Here is a 20,655-nt window from a genome sequence, read left to right as displayed (position 1 = left end):
GTTGCATTAGAACCTGAGTAGCCTTTATTGCCTGATAATGTCGCGAGGCAATGCTGGTATCAATCACCCTTTAACAGCCATGTGTGATGTGTTTTTATGAAAAGGAAAAAAGAAGAAAAAAAAGTATGAAGCATTTCTTGGAAAATAATTGATTTAATTCTGAGCTGGGGGAGTTCTTGTTTTAACAACATAAAAATGTTGAAAAGAAAGCAGACACAAAATGTGTTAGAAGCTAAAAATTGTTAAGAGCAAGCTCTTTGCATAAGCCTCTATAGAAAATTGTAATTAATTTTACACGGATAAACACTTCTCTCTCATTTGCATATAGATATAAACAATATATTTGTGCATGCGAATTCCCTGCACACTCGGGTCATGTGATCAGCCTAAAATCCTAAGTGGCTAAAACCAAAATTATCATTATACTTCCCAGAACATAAATCCCCCCCTCCCACCCTCCCTTTTTTTTCCCTCTGACACAAAGCCTTATAAATCTGTGTCTGATTTTTTTCACATTGCACATTGTTTTTAGTTAATGATTTTCATCTGTTTGTTGTTGCTGTGATAGCGGGGAAATGTACCATATGCTCCGGCAAAAGACAAATGATTAGCAAATGAAATTCTGGACAGCTGTCTGACTGAAAGCGTTTGGTTGATAGCATTCTGCTACCATAATTAGCTTAAGCTTTGGGTTAATTAACTTTCTACCTGGATATGCATAATAATAGCATTCTGTAGAAAGCCAAGGCGCTTTCCAGTATATCAGCTGCAAAGGCTTGCTTTTTTTTTTCATTTTATTTTGCATTTCGGCGGCATATTTCAATTTCAAGAGCCGATTTAGCTCGGGAGCATCGTCAAATATTGTAGATTTTGCTCCCCAAGCCAGATAATTCTGAAACAATAGGAGTGTATTATGAGGCAGAAATGCCATTTCTGAATGAATTAAAGCGGATGAAAGCAATCACAAATTTTTAAACGCCTTTGTCTAGCATGAGGCCTACTTATAAAAAAAATAACCATCAAGAGGAGAAAAGAGGCAGGAGAACTCCCAAGTCCTCCTATAAGAGGCCTTTGAGACTGAAGTGGAGTACAACAGTAATTAGTCTTTTGTATGAATTTGCTGGCCATGGTCATGATTAGTTAAGCATATGAGAGGACTGCAGGACTGCAGTGTTTTAAGGTGGAGGGTGTTAAAGTCTATTTATCACCAGTTATCCTCACAGCTTTCCATTATCACCGACAACACTGGATGGGGCCTGAGAACAGCCTAATTGTTCCGATGTGGAGTGTTTTTTTTTTTCTTTCTTTTTTTGTGTCAGACCCGTCACCCCAGTCGCATTGGCATTCATAAGCAGCCAGGCATTTTCCATCTAACCCAGCCCTAATACCCAAGCTGTCACAACAGCTTTTACACAATACCAGCGCTGGTGTGAAATATCTGAGGTGATGCATTTATCGTTTTTCTCACACTCGTGTCGTGTTGTGAATCAATGTCCTGCTTCGCGCTGAATAGCGGTATGGTAAATGTGTTTCCCTGGTTGGGACCTGTTTACATGATGTGCTCACACATCGGGAGCCATAACCACAACTTATTTTCCGCTATAGTTTCTTTCCGGATCTGTTATATTTAAGTTGACCAAGGGCATTGCCAGACCAAATTTAGAATGGATACATTTTGTCCTGTTAAAGTTTTTTATTAGATTAAAAAAAAAAAAAAAACGTTGCAACCAGGTCTCTAAGATCCACTTTAAAGATGCAAAGAAAGTCTGACTGCTTGGAACGAAGATTTAAAGCACTAAGCAAAGACAGAACTCTGCACAGTAATGTTTGTGCCGATTGAGAGACTGTTTTAAGAAAACAGAAATAACCTGCCATAATTGTGATTCTAATGTCTAAATTTTATATTATTACGACAATATCAGTTACAGTCGACCCGTATTTGTCTGACTTCTTCTCTCTTTTTTTAAGCAACTGTGCAATATACCCACCTCCCTGTTAGCTTTAATATCTTAGGCTATTAAAATACTAATAGGCTGTGGTCATTAAGGAAAGTTAGGGTCCATCCAAATATACAATTGATATGCAGCGTGTCACCATATGACACTTAATAGGTAATACCCTACCAAGCAACGCGGCAAATTGCTATATTTCACACACTTACGTTGTGGTGACTATAGGGATTTTATATATTATTACAAATTCACAAACTTGGAAGACTCATGTTAGCCAAAATGTCTTTTCTGTATTTGAAGCAACAACCTGAAAGTGGTCTGGGTTTTTACTAAGGAAGTTTTGAATAAGACTGCTCTGATATTTGGGAATAATTTTTGATATTTTTTTCCATCACTGAAGTTGTTTGAATGTAAACAACCCAGTTTACGAGTTTTCCCTGAATGCACCTTGGGTTAGAACTTTTCGTATCTTGTGCCCTAGTATATGTTAGCATCGGCTCCAAAGTTGACTTTTTATTAATTAATGAAAGAGCACATAGATTAAACACACTTTTTTGTGCTAAATAAAGTGCTTACATTTGTAACTAAAATGCTTCGTCATACAAAACAGCAAACTGCTGAAATATTGAATGAAATCATCAACAAAGCAGCGGGGAGACCTTTTGACGTACTCCCTTTAGAAAAGTTGTATGAATTATTCATTGTGTAATGATATTCAGATGATTTTTGTTCTATTTTTATGGCCGGCTCAGAATATTGTTTTGCATGTTTTGAAGTGTAGTACTCAGCTGCGTATTCATTAAGGTGCTGCTCCCACTGGCCCTTGGACCCATCTGTGCTCTATGTTTGTGCCCCCGTCTCCCGGGACTCTCCCAATCAGGCTGCATGTGCCATTTCCTGTGTAAACCAACACCTGTGCAACACACTACCTGTAAACCGCCCCACGCAGACGAGACACTGACATTCGCTCGGATGAAATTCTGCTAATGTTGTGGTTTTCCAAAGCAGAACCTCCAGGGTGACGCTGGGAGCCAAATGAGAGTTGCTGCTCACAACTAAAAGCAGCCCCCCCCCCCACACACACACACACACACCATCCTTTCCCTGCTGTCGACCGTGAAGTTTTTCCAACAGGAGGCAAGTTTGTTTTAGAACTTGATTGGATTCTGTATCTGCAACGCGCAGAAGTGTACAGCGTGCGACATACTACGGCAATATGCAGAGAGATGATTCCGCTCTGACATCTTGGAGAGGAGTACGAGTCAATTATGCCCAAGTGTTGTTATTGCTTATCTTCCTGTGGCACCAAACAAGGATTTAGTCAAGGATTTAGGGGTGAGGGGGCGGCGGTGGGGATCATGGTAAGCGGTTCACAACAAAACACTCAAAACTCTTGGGAGCGGGCACTGATTTAAAAATAAATTACAGAAGACGAAGCGCTAACACTCAAGGGCCCTCAGCAGTGCTGGCGTACACAGGTGAAGATTAGCCTCCTCCCTAATCAGAGGAACAAGGCAGTAATTTGCTCTGAACACAGACAGTAATTAGGACTTGGTGACACTGGATTCCCATAATGCCTTTGTGCTTGACGTGGTCAAATTTTGACAGAGGCTATCCATGCAGGGTCACTGTCCCCTCAGTCTCTTGGCCCTCTTCAGCTGAGTCTCTAAAAGGTCCCTGCAGTTACAGGGGATCCCTAATGTACTTTATGCCTCCCTCACTGGCTCCTTACCATTCGGGTAATTGGAATCTCTTACTGTGGCACTTGAGAATAGAGGCTAAAAACGCTATTTGAAACTGCTCAGTACTCTGTTGTAGATAAACATTGCAGCGTCGGGGTGTGGATACACCACATAATGGAGTAAGAGTTAAGGCTCTGGTAATACATGCCTTCACTGACTCCTGTGGCTAGCCAGCTGGGAGAAGACCTAATTGTTGTGTGCTTTGTTGCCTGCTCTGCAGTATTTCACCACCACCTTTATGTATTGGATTGAGCGCGCGGCCTCTTCCGTGGACATTTGCTAATAAGAGTTGGTGGATATCAAGAGAGCAGTTTATCTGGCCTAGTTGTTTTTATTTCGAAACAGCTGAACACAAGCCATTCTCTCTTTCTCTCTCACTCTCTCTCTCTCACTCTCAGACACACACACACACAGCAGAATAGGAAGCATTTCTTGAAGCTTACCAGTACTGAGATAGATAGGCATCTGATCTCAAATGGTTGAACGCACTGCTTCTAGCAAGTGGCTTACAATTGTATCAGAGCCTCTAGCTCAGAGACCATCAGGATCTTGACATTCATAGAGACATGCTGTATTTTTTTTCCTGCTTTTTAGACAGTCATTTTAGGCTTTTTTCATGCTCTCTTGAGTCTTTGACGTCTCTGAGTTAAGTATCTGCAGCTATAAGGCTGAGGAAAAATATTGAACGGCTCTTGGCCTTTTCTATTTCATCCTCTGACCCGCCATGTTACCCATGATCGGTGAAGGAGAACTCTGGCAGGCTGTGTCAAAAGTGACAGCCGATCGAGTCGGGATGAGCGCCATCACGCTTCAGAGGATGGAGGCTTCACTTCGGAGTTTTTCCCTTTTTTTGTGCGATACACCATTACACCCTTCGCCAGATCCCTTTCAATTAGATCCTGTGGTTAACCTGTTTCATTCTTGCGTCTGTAGCTGATAGAAAAAGTCTCGCTGAAGTCTTGTGCAAGTGGAGATACCAAATGTTTTAAGGAAGCTGACAGTTTTAATGCCAAATATTCTCTATTTTTACATTTGTATCATTGTTTCATTGATTGATGGAATGACCCTCAACATTACATAAATGCTCAATTCATTCTTTATATTAGAGATGGAAAATAGGTGGAACTCCAGATGACTCTCACTTTACGCAACAATGATTTATGGTAATTGGAAATTGATTGTGACAGGAGCACAGTATTAGAAATTTTCTCAAATCACTATCTCGTATCAGGGGAAATATTCTTTTTAGTGCAGCCGATCCGCTGCTAGTTTTGAATTAGTTTCTTATTTCCTTACCTGTGATTGAATAGAAAATGGCCAAAGGACACTAAAGAAGTTTGATTTATGCCGTCAAAGGATAATGAAAGAGCAGTTCTACTTTAACCTGGTTTGTATTGTTTATTTGAACTTAAATGCAATTATTGAGGCATTTTTATCACAGATGGGTGTAAGCTCATTACCAATATCAAGGTATACCAAGATTTTCTAAAAGTTACAGTTTCAAAACTGTTAAAGTTTTCTGCAGTATTATTCCTACTGTTTCAAGTCATTTTAATGAGACGTTATAAAACGTGCTTGTGTTAACAATTTATTTTTGGGTTGTATGGCGCACCACCCAAGTCGGCCATTTTTGTAGGATACTGGGGAACGGTGTAAGATAAGATAAGAATACCTTCATTGTCCCAAAATGAGGAAATTTGGGCGAGACAGTGGCAAAGACACAGAGTTACACACAGTTTATTGCAGTGGAAAAACAAGCTAATCTGATCTAAAGTTTAGTTCTAAAGCAGCAGAGGATGAGCTTCATCAGAAACGCCAAAATAAAAGTAAAAACGAGTACATCTTGCACAATTATTGATAATATGGCATACTCAAGTAAAAATTAAATATTCAAATTAACAGTGGAAAAAAAGAACACCAGCATTTTTACAGAACAATATGAGATAATATGCGTGATAGTACAGCGGCATTTCTAAGTAGCTAAGGCATGTGTAAATGTACCTTAGCATCTGAGAGACTGTAAACGAGTCATGATTAAATCAGCTCCTGTGCAACCATTAGCATGTTGCAAACAGTTACTGATTCTGTTGTGAGCAGCAGAGATTATGTAGTCTAACAACAGCTGGGAGGAATGACCTGCAGAAGCGCTCCTAAGAGCATCCGGGATGCAGCAGTCTGTCAGGGAACGAGCTCCCAGCTCTGCAACAGCTCCGTGCATCGGGTGGTTTGCAGTCCTTTTTTCTCCCACCACCTGCACTGGGTCCAGGGAGCACCCTAGGACAGAGCTGTCCCTCCTAATGAGTTTATCTAGCTGCTTCTGCTTAGCTTAAGGTAAGCTGCAGCTCCAACAAACCACACCATAGAAGATGGCTGATGCCACCACAAATTTAAAGAAGGTCTTCACGAGCACCCCTGCACTCCAAAAGATCTCAGTCTGGTCAGTTCCTGCATTTAGCATGAGGTGGTTCTGCTGGCACCAGTCTCTGAGTCGTCTTCATCTGTGATGAGACCGACTGTGAGTCATCAGAGGACTGCTTTGTTTTGCAGCTTCTCAGCAAATACTGTGACGTAATTATTCAAAAGACGTAATAGAAAACTGAACGGCTTGAAAAATATTACCCAAAAAGAATGTGAAAACATCTATACAGCATCTGGACAGACTACATTCACATGTTCCTAGAGATTCCAAGTACACAACAAAATATATATTAAATGCTAAGAAATTGGATTTTGCATGGTATGTCCCTTTTAAGGTAACACTTTTTATAGAATCATCATGGCTGACAAGTTAGAGTTAAGCCCAAAGTTATTCATAGTGCCTGGCATATTAACATCTAAAATGATTTCAATTTAACTAAGAAGCTTAATTAAGACAGGGAATGAGACGGAGATCTCTTAAAAGATAATCAAACAAAGTGAAAGGAATTTAAAAAAAACAAAAAACAATTTTCATTTCATTTGATATAAAGAAAGCCATGGTGAAAATGTTTTGTTCCCTTCTCAAAAATAAGAAAGACGTTTATTTTTATTTTTAAACTAACCTTATTTTTTTAACCAGTTTTTTTTCTACGTTTCCGTGACGCGTTAACAATTGACCTTTGTTGATGTGCTCCAGGTTGCTAAGGTTTGAGGTGCCTCCTTTTCCATCACCTCAATATTTAGCTCCTTCCATAGATTCTCTCCCAGATTCACGTTGGGACTCTGGTTGGGCTGAACAGGAACATAACATCACTGCCAGTCAGAAGAAACCCGTTGGTTGAATGGGCAACATTGCCCACATATATAACCAGCTAATATTCGCTTATAAAAGATTAGTAAATGACTGCAATATTATGCAAACAAAGAGATTACCTAAAACCTACTACTAATTGTAATGGATCTTTTAAAAATTGCCTCAATCTGTATCAAAATAAAAAAAAATGTGCTAAAGTCATCCGGGGAGGACTCAGAGTAGAGCCGCTGCTCCTCCACGTCGAGAGGAGCCAGTTGAGGTGGCTCGGGCATCTGGTCAGGATGCCTCCTGGACGCCTCCCTGGAGAGGTGTTCCGGGCACGTCCCACCGGGAGGAGACCCAGGGGAAGACCCAGGACACGCTGGAGGGACTATGTCTCCCGGCTGGCCTGGGAACGCCTTGGGATTCCTCCTGAGGAGCTGGCCCAAGTGGCTGGGGAGAGGGACGTCTGGGCCTCCCTACTGAAGCTGCTACCCCCGCGACCCGACCCCGGATAAGCGGAAGACAACGGACGGACGGACGGACGGTGCTAAAGATGCTATCATTTTGAATAATAGTTAATATATGTATGCATTATGACTAATTGTGTTTTTATATAAAATCTAACATATGATGCCGGTGTTTATATTTTGTGTTGATGCCATGATATCAAGATATTATTTCTCAAAAGTTGTCATACAGTGAAAATCTCAACCCCACCCAGCATTACTTTAACACGCTAAGAAAGAAAAAGTTTTTTTGTGTTTGTTTGTTTGTGTTTTTTTTACTTTATTTTAGAAAATATTGTCAGATTTCATTTAAAGGGTGCAGTTATTAATGTGTCAGTCTGGCCTCTTTAAAGACCATATGACGAGCCTGTGATTCACTGAAGCGTCTGGAAATGTTGCAGGAGCTGCATCTTCCACCGCCCATATGCTCTTTAAAAACAATCCCCCGTTGCACCGAGAGGTGACAGACTTCAGCTCCACTGAAGTTGTTCCTCTTCCCTTTATTTATTTATATTTGCTGTTGTTTACCAGCCATAACATGTCCTGCATTGCATTAAGTTTTACCACCGTCAATGTTGCGTCGCTGAGGCATCCTTTTAAAGTTTCTGCCGGTGAAGGTGTGCGTGCGTGTGTGTATGGGGGGGGGGGGGTTGCGAGGAAAATTAGCCACGGTGACAAGTGTGAAGCGCGAGCAGGGGGGGGTCAAAGGTGCCAAGCCTTAAGCAAAGGTGCACTACCCTTTGTCCGGTAGATTGTAAGGGCCTGCGGGTCCAACAGGAACATTTCCACACACAATATCCCCGAGCTGTCAGTGTGCAGCGTCTGGAACATCCTCTCAGAGAGAAAGAGGAGATGTGGAGGGGTAGAGGTGGGAGGATGCGAGTTGGTGGTGGTGGTGGTGGTGGTGGTGGGGTAGAAAGGGAACGGTGGCCTGAAGATCCTAGCTGAGAGAAAGTAGGCGGGGGTGGGGGGGGGGGGGGGGTGTTGGGGAGCCAAAAGAGCTGGTGTGGGAGGATAGAGAAATGGAGAGGGGGGTGAAATGAGGAGGGAGAGCTAGGGGAGGAAGGAGGAGGGAGGGTATAGAAAGGAGAGACAATGACAAGTAGGGGCTGGCTGGGCACTCACCCATGCCGACAGAGATTGCCATGAGCCATGGCCATTGTTTGAGCGGGTCTCAGCGCAGAGCCCGCCGGTGGGCTTCCGAGTTCTCCGCCGCTCGGCTATAAACCGCTGCGAGGTTTATTTAGAAATGAGAGTATTTACACCTTTTACTGTATTTACACCCACTGTTAAACGGCACCCAGGAGATTTCCATCGCACAGCCACAAACTAGCGGGCAGAGCGGACCCTCTGAAAACTGACCTGCTCAGTCATAACACTCCAGTAAACCTGGGCTTCACATGTCCAATATAAAACGCCGCTCAAACTGTGACCCGCAGAAGTGTAAAAACACTTTAGGGCTGTGTTGTTACGGCAGGCGGGAGGGAGACAGCCTGTGTGTTTAACAAAGTAAATGTCTATTATTAATACTATACAGGATAAGCCAATTTTGAAAAAATGGGGCACTTAAATGCTGATATTATTTATTTATAAGTCCTGTACGCCAGTTAATGGAATTGGCGGCCTGCTTTAGAATCCGCAACACAGCTTGAGGTCCACTTTGGAGTAATGCACATGCTAAGAGCGGACCTTCCCAGTAGGGTCTTTAAGTGTCAAATATGGGTCAGCCTGCTTGCGTTGACCTGGGGGTTGGTCAGCAGCAGAGAGAAACTCAGCTGTTAAGTGATGCCAACTCAACCATCGGCAAATTCCTCCAAGCTTCTACTCATGCTAAGATGCACGTCCAAGTGCAGTTGCTGTACTGGGCAGCACCGCTCTGTCCAAAAAAGACAAAATAAATAAATCAATTTATTCTTGTCATGAACTCTCAACAAAAACCCGAGCAGAGTTGAAACGGCTGTTCAGGCTTTTAACTTTTTCTAACTACTTCTAAAAAAACCTTTTTTTTTTTGTGATTGTTTTTGAAAAACTGGCTTGACTCGCTTCAAAAACTGTAAACTCTGCTCCTTGTGCTCCTTTTTTTTTTTGTCTTTAACTTTCCGCAGTTCACAGACATGCTTTAAATCTATTGTTAGAAATGTCTGAATTGCTTTCTTTATATTTTTTTCCCCAGTTTTTTTTTACTTCTCTGCTGCTTTTACAGCAAATCAACTGGAGACACTTTAATTCTATAATACCTTACAAAAGTATACATGCCATTGTCATTTATTGAAATTTTGTGATGGACCAAGACAAAGTAATAAATAATTGTAAACTGGAAAAGGAAAGAATATATGTTTTTATTATTTAAAACAAAAAAAAGTGTGAATCACATTCAGTCTGAGTCTATACTAGATGCACCCCTGGCTGCAGTAAGGTGTTCAGGGTATGTCTGTAGCAGCTTTCCTCGTTTAAAAACTCAAACTTGCTCATTCATGTTTGCCAAGTAGCTCAAACTCGGTCAGATTCCATAAGAAAGTTTTGCCACTCATTCTCAGTTACAGGGTTAATCTTCCTAAATACGGTAGTTTTTGCTTGAATGCTAAAACAGTCAAATGTTGGTCATCTGACCAAAGCACCTTCTTCCACCTGTTTGCTGCTTCCACTACAAGTAGATCTCAGTAAATTTGAGCATGCATTCCACCAAGGCTCGTCTCTCAGATTAAAAGTTTGAGCAGGTATTAAACATACTTTTCATTTAGTCCACATTTTTTTTTTTTTTGGTCTTTTGTAATATTCTAATCTTAAATGTTGTGTTTTGATTATCTGTAAGTGGAAAATCTTCATAGTTAACAGAAAACAAAGGCTTGAAAACATTAGCCTGTGTAAATTTAATCTATATAAATACTAGTGAATTAGTAGCTCAATGGGTGAAAAGAGCCACTAAAATAAATTCGCTTTTCGATAACATTTGAATTTATTGAGAAGCGGCTGTTCATGGCTTGTGGCAAACAGGATGTATTACGGCTTTCTTTCACCTGTTGCTTTCTTCCCGCTTCTCTTCCATACAGACTTACAGGGCTCCTGTCAACACATTCTCCCTACTGAGCTGTGAAACTCTGCAGCTCCTCCAGAGTTAACATGGCTGACTCTCTGATAAACCTTCTCCTCACCCACACAGTCAGTTTGGGATTTTGTTTTCCAACTATTCGCTGACCTATCTGATGTGAGCCTTGGTCTTCACAATGCTTTTTATTCATTAGTGTTCCCTAACAAACGTCTAAAGGCTTTACAGAACAGCTGGACTGATACTCCGGTTAAATTACACTCATGTTGGCTCTATTTTTTGACCGGTTGACTTCTGAGGTTTATTTTTACTCTGAATTTTATTTTGGGGCATCGGGTTGAAGGAGGAATTTGGACAGAGTGGTTGTCTTGTTACTGGAAGGTTGTGGGTTGGGTTCCTGCCCCCCCCCCCCCCCCCCAAACACATGTCAATGTGCCCCTGGGCAAGGCATTTAATCAGTGTTGTAGAAATCCAGCACATTTGCAAAAGAGCACCACACTTTTTGGATTTTCTTCAGTAGTAAAAAATGAAAACCATGTATCGTTTTCCTTCTTCTCCACTGTGTGTACACCTGTCACATAAAGGCCCAATGAAATAAGGAGAGGTTTGTTATTGTAATGCGACAAAATATCAAAAGTTCACAGGGTGTTAATACTTTTGCGTGGCACTGTATGTAACTTTAGATTCTCAGCACGTCTCAATTAACGGCTAAAGTTTTATTGCGCAGATAATGCCGTCCTCCATCTGTGTCTGGCGTTATTGTACTCCGGTGACGTTTTCTTTAGCACCGTTGAACCAAGGACCGGGGCAGCATGATTGCTCCTCTGATCCCCATCTTACCTCCCTGTCCTGCCTTACATCCCTCACAGGAGCAGCGGGGCCCCCCTGAGCTGTGTGGTCACCGATAGCCCGGCAGAAACGAGCCCCGAGATGCAGCGCTGCGTTGAATGGCTCCAGGCGTACTTCACCGAGCCGCAGACCGCTGGGAGTCTCCCGCTCCCTGCCTTTCACCACCCCGCCCTGCAAGGAGGTCTGTCATGGATAAATATTTGCAGAGCCGTGACTGGGATCAGGCTTTCACTCTTAATTGTCAGTTACATCACTTACACTCACTGGCTCACTGTGTTATAATGAAGTATTTTATGGCTGAGAGGGAGAGTGGAGGGAAGTGGGTGGTGTGTGTGTGTGTGTGTGAGCGGCGGAGAGAGAACAGAACACAGAGCTGTAACTTGGTTCAGTAATCTGTGGCAGCTCTTACCACGCGTGTTAGTCTTGGCAAGCTTTTTCATGATTCTTGGCACATTCTTTGAAACTGATCGAATTCCACTCCTGACATTTTCAGACAGGAAGCTTTCTTTTCTTTTTCTTTCTTTCTGTCTTTTTTTTTTTTTTTTTTTTTTAGATGAGAACATTTGAATGGTGGTAAAGTTTGAATGAGCTTATTGTTGGCTTGATCAGTCACTTAGGGTGTGTAAAATGAAAGCGGCCCAGAGACCTGGACAATTACTGTTCTTTTAGTGGTTAGCTGTTCTTGCAGAGTTAATAACGGAGAGGTTGAGTAAGAAAAGTGGAGAATTAATTATACCTGGTGATTTTGTTTTGGAGTCAAAGTAATTCTCATGGCTGACAAACTAATAGTGAATTTGCCAAAACAATTAATGATTTTTTTATATGCTTTTTCCATTTCAAATAAAGGATTTTCATATCAGGGCATTTAACGCAGATAGGATGGAGAGACTGTGACTTTGACTGAGCCACTTTACCACATGTAAATACTAAACTAGGGATACAAGCTATCAATTATTGAGTTAATCTCAAGTTGATTGATCTTATCGATCGACTAACAATTAATTGATAAGTGGCCATCTTAAAAACCTGGCTTTCCTCTTGTTTCAAGAAAGTCTTTCCATAACATGTAGGGCAAAATCTTTTACTATATGCTGAATTTCAAAAAGAGGCGCATCATTATTATTTTAATAATGTATTGTTCCACCTGCATTAAATACTGACTGAATAAGCACAAAATAGTGGTGTTCTCATACATTATTAAACTTAGACATATTTATAAAATATAACAAAACATGAATCTATTAGGCTACTGAATAAAAACTGAATAAAAACAAATAAGATGAACAGAATAAAATATGTGAAACACTTATGATTCTCACTAAAGTCCTCACCATCAAACATGGTTTTTGACATTATGTCTTTTGCTATCATGTTAAACAAAATTCTGTGAAAGCCAGCCGCCTTTCTGTAAACACATCCTCGCTTTCTGAGCACATCAGTCAGTTTTGGTTCAGAAGTTGACGTTGCTTCGCCATGCAGAGCAGCAGCTGAATGCTGCTTTTTAGGTCGTGACTTTTTAGAAATATGTATTTTGTCGCACCTGTAATGGCCTTTATTATTGAAAATAAGCTGACAAGAAGGGGTCTAAGAGGGTGGGGGAAGACATGCAACAAAGGTCCACAGGCCGGAGTCGAACCCAGGATGGCCTGGTTTCTGTATATGGGGGCGCTTAACTAGGTTAGTAACATAAGGAGCTTGTTGAGCGATTATATTGAAAAACAGAACCCCATGAAGTGCATTTTGCATCCTTGTCGTCATTAAAGAATTAAAAAATAATCCCAAACCGGAGTCCATTTGGACAACTTCACGTTTCCTCCACCATGATTATTTATTCTCTTACTATTACTGTGGTCTGTTTTTGCTGTAGAATGAGCACCGACGCCCTCTTCTGGATGACGGCCATACTACAACACTGAAAGAAGTTCCGTCTAAAGCAGATGTTATCGATTAATCGGATGAAACAAACTTTAATCTAAAAAAACATTAATCGACAATTAATCGTGATTTGATTATTTGTTTGCATCCCTAATCTAAACCCCTCCTCCATAGCTCTGGCTAAATGTTTTGAATTGTGTTATTACAAGGTCTTTTACAGCCTCTAACAGTTTTTAACACATGGATGTCTTGTATTCCTGGGCAACTTGCCTGGCTCTGCTTAAGAAACGCATCCCCACAGCAAGATGCTGCCACTGCCAAGATTCCCAGTTGATGTGCACTGTTAGTTTCACCATACATAGCATTTTGCACGGACATTGTTCTGTCAGTAAGTAGCTATGCTTGCAGAGTGAATGATAGAGAAGCTAAAGAACAAAAATCAAGAATCACTCATCCTTGCTGTTTTGTATTGATACAATAATTTTGTTTCTTGACAAACTTATTGTTGAAATGAAAAAAAAGACTTAGTTTTCCAAACAATTAGTTTCTTTCTTGGTGTTTTACTGAGACCTCGGTCGCATTTTGACGTACAGATTTGCAGATCAGCTCATTTAGCCCCACATGCACACATGCATGCAAAAGAAAGCCTCTAATATATGCATTTAACAATTGTGCCTCCCTTCCCCTGCAATCAGGCCTTAGTTGCTCTCTAATTTCATGCAGATCTGCGGTGCTTGAGTGATGGCATTTTCAATGAGCAGGTACTCCGTCGAGACCCTGTATACAGCTATGAGTCCCGCAAAGGCAATGCAGAAAATACATCAGGACCAATTACGATATCAACTTTCACTGTGATTCCCTTCGCCACCAAGTGCTTGTGTACCAGCCCCGGGCTCTTTCAAATCACATCTCATCTGAAAGTCTTTGGGGTTTTAATTAAATTTCAGGATAGATGGAATTCTTCATTAGTACCTGATCTGAATAGGTGATTGTGCCGTCTTGCACCTCTTCCCCCCACTCGCCTTTTGTTTTGGGGCTGCACAAAATACACGATTTAGTCTCGGATTGCTCTCAGCAAGCAGAACCACAGGCCAAACTAGTGAAAAATGTTAAATGGGAGCATCAGGAGTATTTGTCTTTTGAGGGTAAAAAAAAAAAAAAAAGGAAAAAAGAAGTATTAATTTTTTTTCTGCGTTGATTTGCAAAGAATTAATGAATTTATTTTTGCCTTTATGGAGTATAAATTCCTCCTTGATCGAGTCGTGTTGTTGCCACAAGTCTGCAAGAAAGAAAGGGATAAGAAAAACAAGTATAATCAGGTCATTACAATCTGTGACAACCAACTTTTGTTTGCTCAGTTATCTTTGGGGAGAACCTGAACGCGACAGCGCTCTCGCAGCACTTGTCATGTAATATTGAGTTGTGACCTTCACTTGAAGTGTTGCCATGTTTATTTACACATTTCTGACAAAACAAGCCACTTTTCATATTAGCTGTCACGGCATACCTGAGAAACAGAGGTGACATGAAAGGAGATTCGAGGCGCAGTTCCCTATATCGTCTGACTGTCACGCACAACATCACACGGAAGTTTGGCCAACAGGGGTAAAGGAATGGTGGGAGCATGCGCTCGTTATGCTCAGTTAGCTCGAGCGTGTGTGTGTGTGTGTGTGTGTGTGTGTGTGCGCGCGCTCGCGTTTCCTCCCTCAGAAAACCACAGACGCCAACGTGGGTTCTTAAAATGATGCATATTCTTATCTCATTAATTATACATCCATATGTAACAGACGAGAGGATCTTAGTCTCGGTAAGCGGCAGGGGGAATGTGCTGGGAGGGGGGCCAGGCAAAGGGGGAGAAGGGCGCTCTTCAAAGCCCAAATGACTGTGTTCCTGCAGGAGCCTGAGCCTCCCCCCTGTGCACAGCACAGGGCGAGATGAGACACTCACCAGGACTCGCCCCTGTGATGTGGAGAGGAATTAGGGAAATGAACGTTTTCAGAATATCGAATAATCAGAGAATCATCAGCACCCCGTCAGCCTTCAAAAGTATGGATCCCTTAAGACTCAAGAGACACTTTGACTGGGAGTCAAAGTCTTCCCTCCCATTAGACACAAAGGATAATGAGGTAGCTGCATTTCCACTATTGTCTTTTTACTATCACAAGCATGTAAGAGGTGACTGTCAGCTGGAGGTCGTCTCTCCAAATCTGTCATTAGCAGGGCTGATGGAAATCAGTTTACTGCTTTCTTTTTTTTTTTTTTTTTCCTAACCTCAAGATTGCTCCCATATACAAAATTATGAGCCAATCAATCATATATGTCAATACCCTCATAATCACTAGATGTGTTCGATTTTTCCTCGGAGTAAATCTATCTCTGCCTCTGCAGCAGCCCCATCACCTGGCCTCACAGCAGGTAATGACCTGTGACATGATTATGGGCCGTCTGTAAACATGTAAGTGGTTTCCCTCAAGTTTTATTTAAACAATTGACATCACTGCACCCCAATCTAAAGAGGGTCCTGACCCCAGACACACCGTATTAGGCTCTTTATGAAGTATGGGGCTGGGGGACCGCTCTCTGAATCACCACTGGTCACCTTGGGCGACCTGCATGAAGTGTCTGTCACAAACACTGATGAGGGCAAAGTTCTTTAACCTCCGGATCTGCAGAACAGACACTTGTTTTTCATCCCAAACTGCTGTGGGAAACGGGCTTCGCGAAACGATGTTAAGAGCAGAGATGGAGCGAACTGGCTGATTTCCTGTTTTCCGTGAGGTCTAACCTGCCAATTCCAGTTTCTTCTAACCTAAGGACTACGACAGATAAAGCTTCTTTGACTGAGGTAATAAAACAGAAAAACAGGGGACTATAAGATTCTCACTATTTTCGCATTAATGCATATGTCCCTAACGTTGATCAGATTTTTGTTAAGCTCAGAACAAAGTGTGTCGTTGATCATGTTTCTGCGCCTACAAACTAAAATGATGCAAATTTTTATTTTAAGATGTTTAACAGGAAGAAAAACCTTTTGCTGATCAGGGGGAAATCCCTGCCCAGTTAAGTGGTGCATCCCTAGTTACAGGGTTTCTTTAAGGTCGTATTAGAAATAAGCAGACAGGACAGATTTGTCGCTTTAACTAAGGAGTTTGTTTATTATTATGCTGTGACAAAACCACTATCGTAATGTAAAAGGTTTATGCGCTTGTCTTAGGTTTCTGTGTTTTTTGTTTATGTGGATTATTGGGTGGTGAAAGTGACTCATTTCTAACTCTGTATTATCTTTGGTTTCTATTAGGTAGGGTGTGCTGCATTTTTTTGTATGAAAAGTGCTTTGAAAATAAAGATTGTTTTATGATGTTGAAGGGATGCAATAAGCGCTGTTTAAAAGAATAAATTCCGGGACATTAATCTGCTTCTGCAATCTTACTAGCAAGAAATTGTACGATCTTGTATTTAAAATTAAAACTTTCTTGGTACCTTGTTTAAAAGCAGCAATCACTTTAGTTTATTAACTGCAACCTAGTCTCCAGCCATCAGAAAACCAATGCAGCCAACAACAAAAGAACAAATGTTTAATCAAATTATTGTATCATCTTCCATGTCTCACCTGACTTCCACAATGTCAAAAATCTTAATCCTCTTTAAAACTGGAACATCTTTTATTTTTGTTTATTAAGTAGAACTAATCTTACCAACATGGCTTCTGTCAATGATTTCACCAGAAAACAACAATAATGGAGAGACTGTATTGGTTGCAGAAGCTTTCCGTTTGTGAGATCTGACACTATGAATTTTACAAAGCTGTCTTTTCATAGAGATACATTCTTTTTATTTATATATATATATATATATATATATATATATATATATATATATATATATATATATATATATATATATTCAGAAAATCTATAAAAAACAAGTTTTGGGAAGGTGCTTTGGCTACCTTGGGAAAAAGTTGTATTAAACTTGTTTATTTAAAAAGTTGATATAAGCTATTCAGTCTTTGAATATGAATTAATTGCTAATAATAACTATATAGTTATCCTAATGCATGTCAATTCCCATTTTTAAATCTTAGTGGTCCAGAAAAGTCTCAAAGCGGACTTCCTGAAACTTGTAGAAACTCTACATTAAGGGCGTTGTAGCTTGCTGGCGGGTCGACACAGGCGTTTGTCAACGCTGTTTGCATCAACAGGGGTTTGCCGTCACCTCATTCCGGGCCGACTTTCGCCTACCCGTCGGTGACGACGCGATATCAGTATGCACCGCAGACATCAGGAGGCCAAATCTGAGCTGCAGCGGGGAGAGTGAAAAGCATGAAAAGAAAAAAAAATTTCGGGGAGGTGTATCTTATCTCCGCACAACATTAAGGGCTGTCTGCGTAAGAGCCCGTCATCTCGTTGACAGCGTGATTATTACCTGAAAAATTATTAAACAGTACCTACGGGCCTTGTTCAAGACAAAGAACTCACATGGGTGTGCATCAATCAAACGTATCCCCTTTAGGTTTTACACTTATTCCCCCCAGTTTAGGCAAATTGCCTTGTTCGCGTGGCTTTGTGTAGCAGAGAGTGACTATAAGGTAGCAAGGGAGCCTGGGGAGCAAAGGATGTTCGCTCTGTAGAAGAGAGACAGGGGTGTGACATGTTTTCACACAATGCCAATTTAGAGGGATTTCACATAGATCAGTTGTCATGTGCTCTCTTAGACCATATAAATGAGAGAGAATGGGAGATCACTAATTGAATTTTCATGACGGAGTACATGTGTATACTAGACGAATTTCACCCAGTCTTGATAACGAGACTATTGTTCCCCGTCTTGTCCTGTGTGCAAGAAGGAAAAGTGTTTTTTTTTTTTTCTTCTTCTCCTTCTCCTTCTCTCTCCACTCGCTACACAAGCCGAGTGCATCAGTGTCTCGAGCTTTCAAGACGCTTCAAATGCTTTTCTCTTTCTTCAGCAATCAGAGCTAGACAAACATGCCTCACAGTCACTGCCCGGTAATCCAGAAAAAAAAAAAAAAAAAAAAAGATAATACTGCTGCTAAAGTGCTAATGAAATCAAAGCCGTTAATATGGTCGGTTAAGCTGCGGATGATTTGAAGAATTCCGCCATTTAAGTGAAGATGATATAATGAATCTACTCTGAATAGAAAGCAATTAAAAGGACAAATTGGTCTTATTAACCTCAAAGTCATCTCACTGCCACAAATGGTTTTTGCAACATTCAAATTATTATTATTAAAAATCTGGAGCAGATTTGCAGTCTTTTTGGCCCCTCTTAATCCTTTTAAATGAAGGAGCGAACTTTTTTAATTTTAGCTGTGACCTTTCCGAAGCATAACCTAGATTTTTCTGCCATAGGAATAATTTTCTCACGTCTGCTTGGGTAGCATGTTAATACTGGCTCTAAGGTCATAGAGGGGGGACTTCTTAGTATTTAGTTTTAACGAGTGTTGTAAAGACTAAGGAGAGATAGGCCTTCTGCTGTGCAAGCGAGTGTTTTGACCGGCCATATCCACACTTTCTGTTTTGATTAAAAGAGTTCAATCGATGTTCAAAGCATCCTCGTGTTGTGAAATCCCAGACAGACCGAATCTCTCCTTCTCTTTTCTCCCTCTCCGTCCTCGGCCGCGTGGCGAAGACGCCTTCACCAGCCGCGTGCTGCAGGTGCTTCTGAGTGACGTGAAGTTTGGAGAGACGGTCTCGTATAAACGCCTCGCCGAGATGGCAGGAAACCCCAGAGCGGTGCGGGCGGTGGGAGGGGCCATGAGGAGGAATCCGGTGAGTGTGGATGACATTGATTGACAGGCCTCCATCTTTACTTAATTTATTCAAGCCAAAAGGGACAGTAATTGGTTTCACAGTGAAGCTGTCTATTGTGGGAAAAAAATGTAATAAAATAAATTGTTTATTAATTGTTTCCGTACAATTCCCATTGTGAGGGAGGTCAAGCATCAAGCTAAAGGTTTGCAGCTTAGTAAAAGTTTCTCTTTTAAACATATGTTGTTTTCTCTTTTAAACATATGTTTAAACATATATATATATATATATATATATATATATATATATATATAAATGTAGAAAGGTTGTAGGAAAGATTATGCTGAAAATGTAATTTTTGACAAAAAAGAAGTGATTAGCCTAATCTTTTTTTTAGAAGAAACAATTTCTCAGTTGTGTTATGTTTATATTTAAATAATATATTTTATACTTAATTTGATAAGAATAAGTGGAATTATATAATATGCTAATCCTTCACATGTCTACTTTCATTTAATATTCCATGTAACAAACATATTTTTATTTATTTAGATAAATATCTTTAAATAATTTTTATATATTATTATTATCACTATTACTAGACCTAAGCACAAGTATAGATTTAAATTTAGAGTTCATGTTCATATTTATTGTGCAGAATCTTGAACTTCCTTGCTTTTGTGCTTTTTGTGAAGTATTCCTGGGAAATATGAAGCTGATATTAAATTTGTAATCAGACTGCAGCCAGAAGGTGAACAGAGATGACACTCCTAACTTGCCAACTGTTGTTTTAAAAACAGCAGTTTCTGCATAAGAGGAATTAGCAGCGCTGCTTTAGGTTCCAGATAATGGCTGCCTGCGTTTTTTTGTGACTAATATATTTCCAAAGTGCCAGATTTGTTTATCTGGTGCGCAACGGAAAAGTGTAGTAGCCGACGCTCCTTCACCCAACTGACCGGCAGCAACAGGTGGGAGAGGGGCAGCGCTTTAGTCCATGTAGCTCATCAAACAGGAACGGTATGACTGGTATTTTTTTAGCATTTCTGAAACTTAAAAAGCTTAACAGGATCATGTTTAATACAAACTTATTTCAGATCCTTTTTTTATTTATTTTTTTTGCTCTTTGCCAAGATTCCATTTACGCAAAGGCTGTTGCGTAAAAGTCTTCCACAGTGCAGGAAATTCAATCTAAACAGTAGGTGGGTTTCCCTATATGCAATCAGCACCTCCCTCTGAGAGCAGCCGAGGAGTAAAACTACCTACAGCGCAATGCTTTTCTTTTTTTTTTTTTTTAGGCCCGCACCTTTTTGTTCCTGTTCTCCGCTGTCAGTACCGTTCACTGCAAATCTCCGCTTCTTGTAGGAAACCTGGGCCGCATCATTTTACCCACGAATCCACTGTGTACAAAATGGAAGGCCAGAGGGCAAGTGGCGTGTCTTCTTTTGATCAGACCCTTTGATCAAAGCCTGTTTAACTCTGCCCATGTAGCGCTGTGGGCACCACCGGCGTGCTCGGCGAAGGCAGAGAGCCCTCCTCGTGTTATCTCCTTATATGTTCCATAAAATACCCCGTCCAAAGTCTTCGCCTCAATGCACCGTTTCTTCCTCCGCTGCTGTTTTTTTTTTTTTTTAAATTTGCACAAAAACGGATTAAAAAAAAAATCTGCAGCTTTCTCTCAGAATTAGGGATAACTGCGCACGTTT

The 20,655-nt window shown here is 40.8% G+C and overlaps 1 protein-coding gene across 2 annotated transcripts in view; it reads left to right on the top strand.

The window, feature by feature from the left end:
* mgmt (O-6-methylguanine-DNA methyltransferase) overlaps window positions 1-20,655 on the top strand; it is a 303,909-nt gene that overhangs the window by 12,702 nt on the left and 270,552 nt on the right. For both annotated transcript variants that reach the window (XM_021317244.2, XM_012864004.3), the window contains exons 3-4: window positions 11,330-11,490; window positions 18,834-18,973. In XM_021317244.2, the coding sequence (XP_021172919.1) occupies window positions 11,330-11,490; window positions 18,834-18,973 (301 nt within the window). The remainder of the gene's footprint in view (window positions 1-11,329; window positions 11,491-18,833; window positions 18,974-20,655) is intronic.

This window comes from Fundulus heteroclitus, chromosome 22 (assembly GCF_011125445.2).
Source record: "Fundulus heteroclitus isolate FHET01 chromosome 22, MU-UCD_Fhet_4.1, whole genome shotgun sequence".
Classification (NCBI taxonomy): Eukaryota; Metazoa; Chordata; class Actinopteri; order Cyprinodontiformes; family Fundulidae; genus Fundulus; species Fundulus heteroclitus.
The sequence above is the reverse complement of the archived record's forward strand: the minus strand, read 5'-3'. Positions and strand labels throughout refer to the sequence as shown.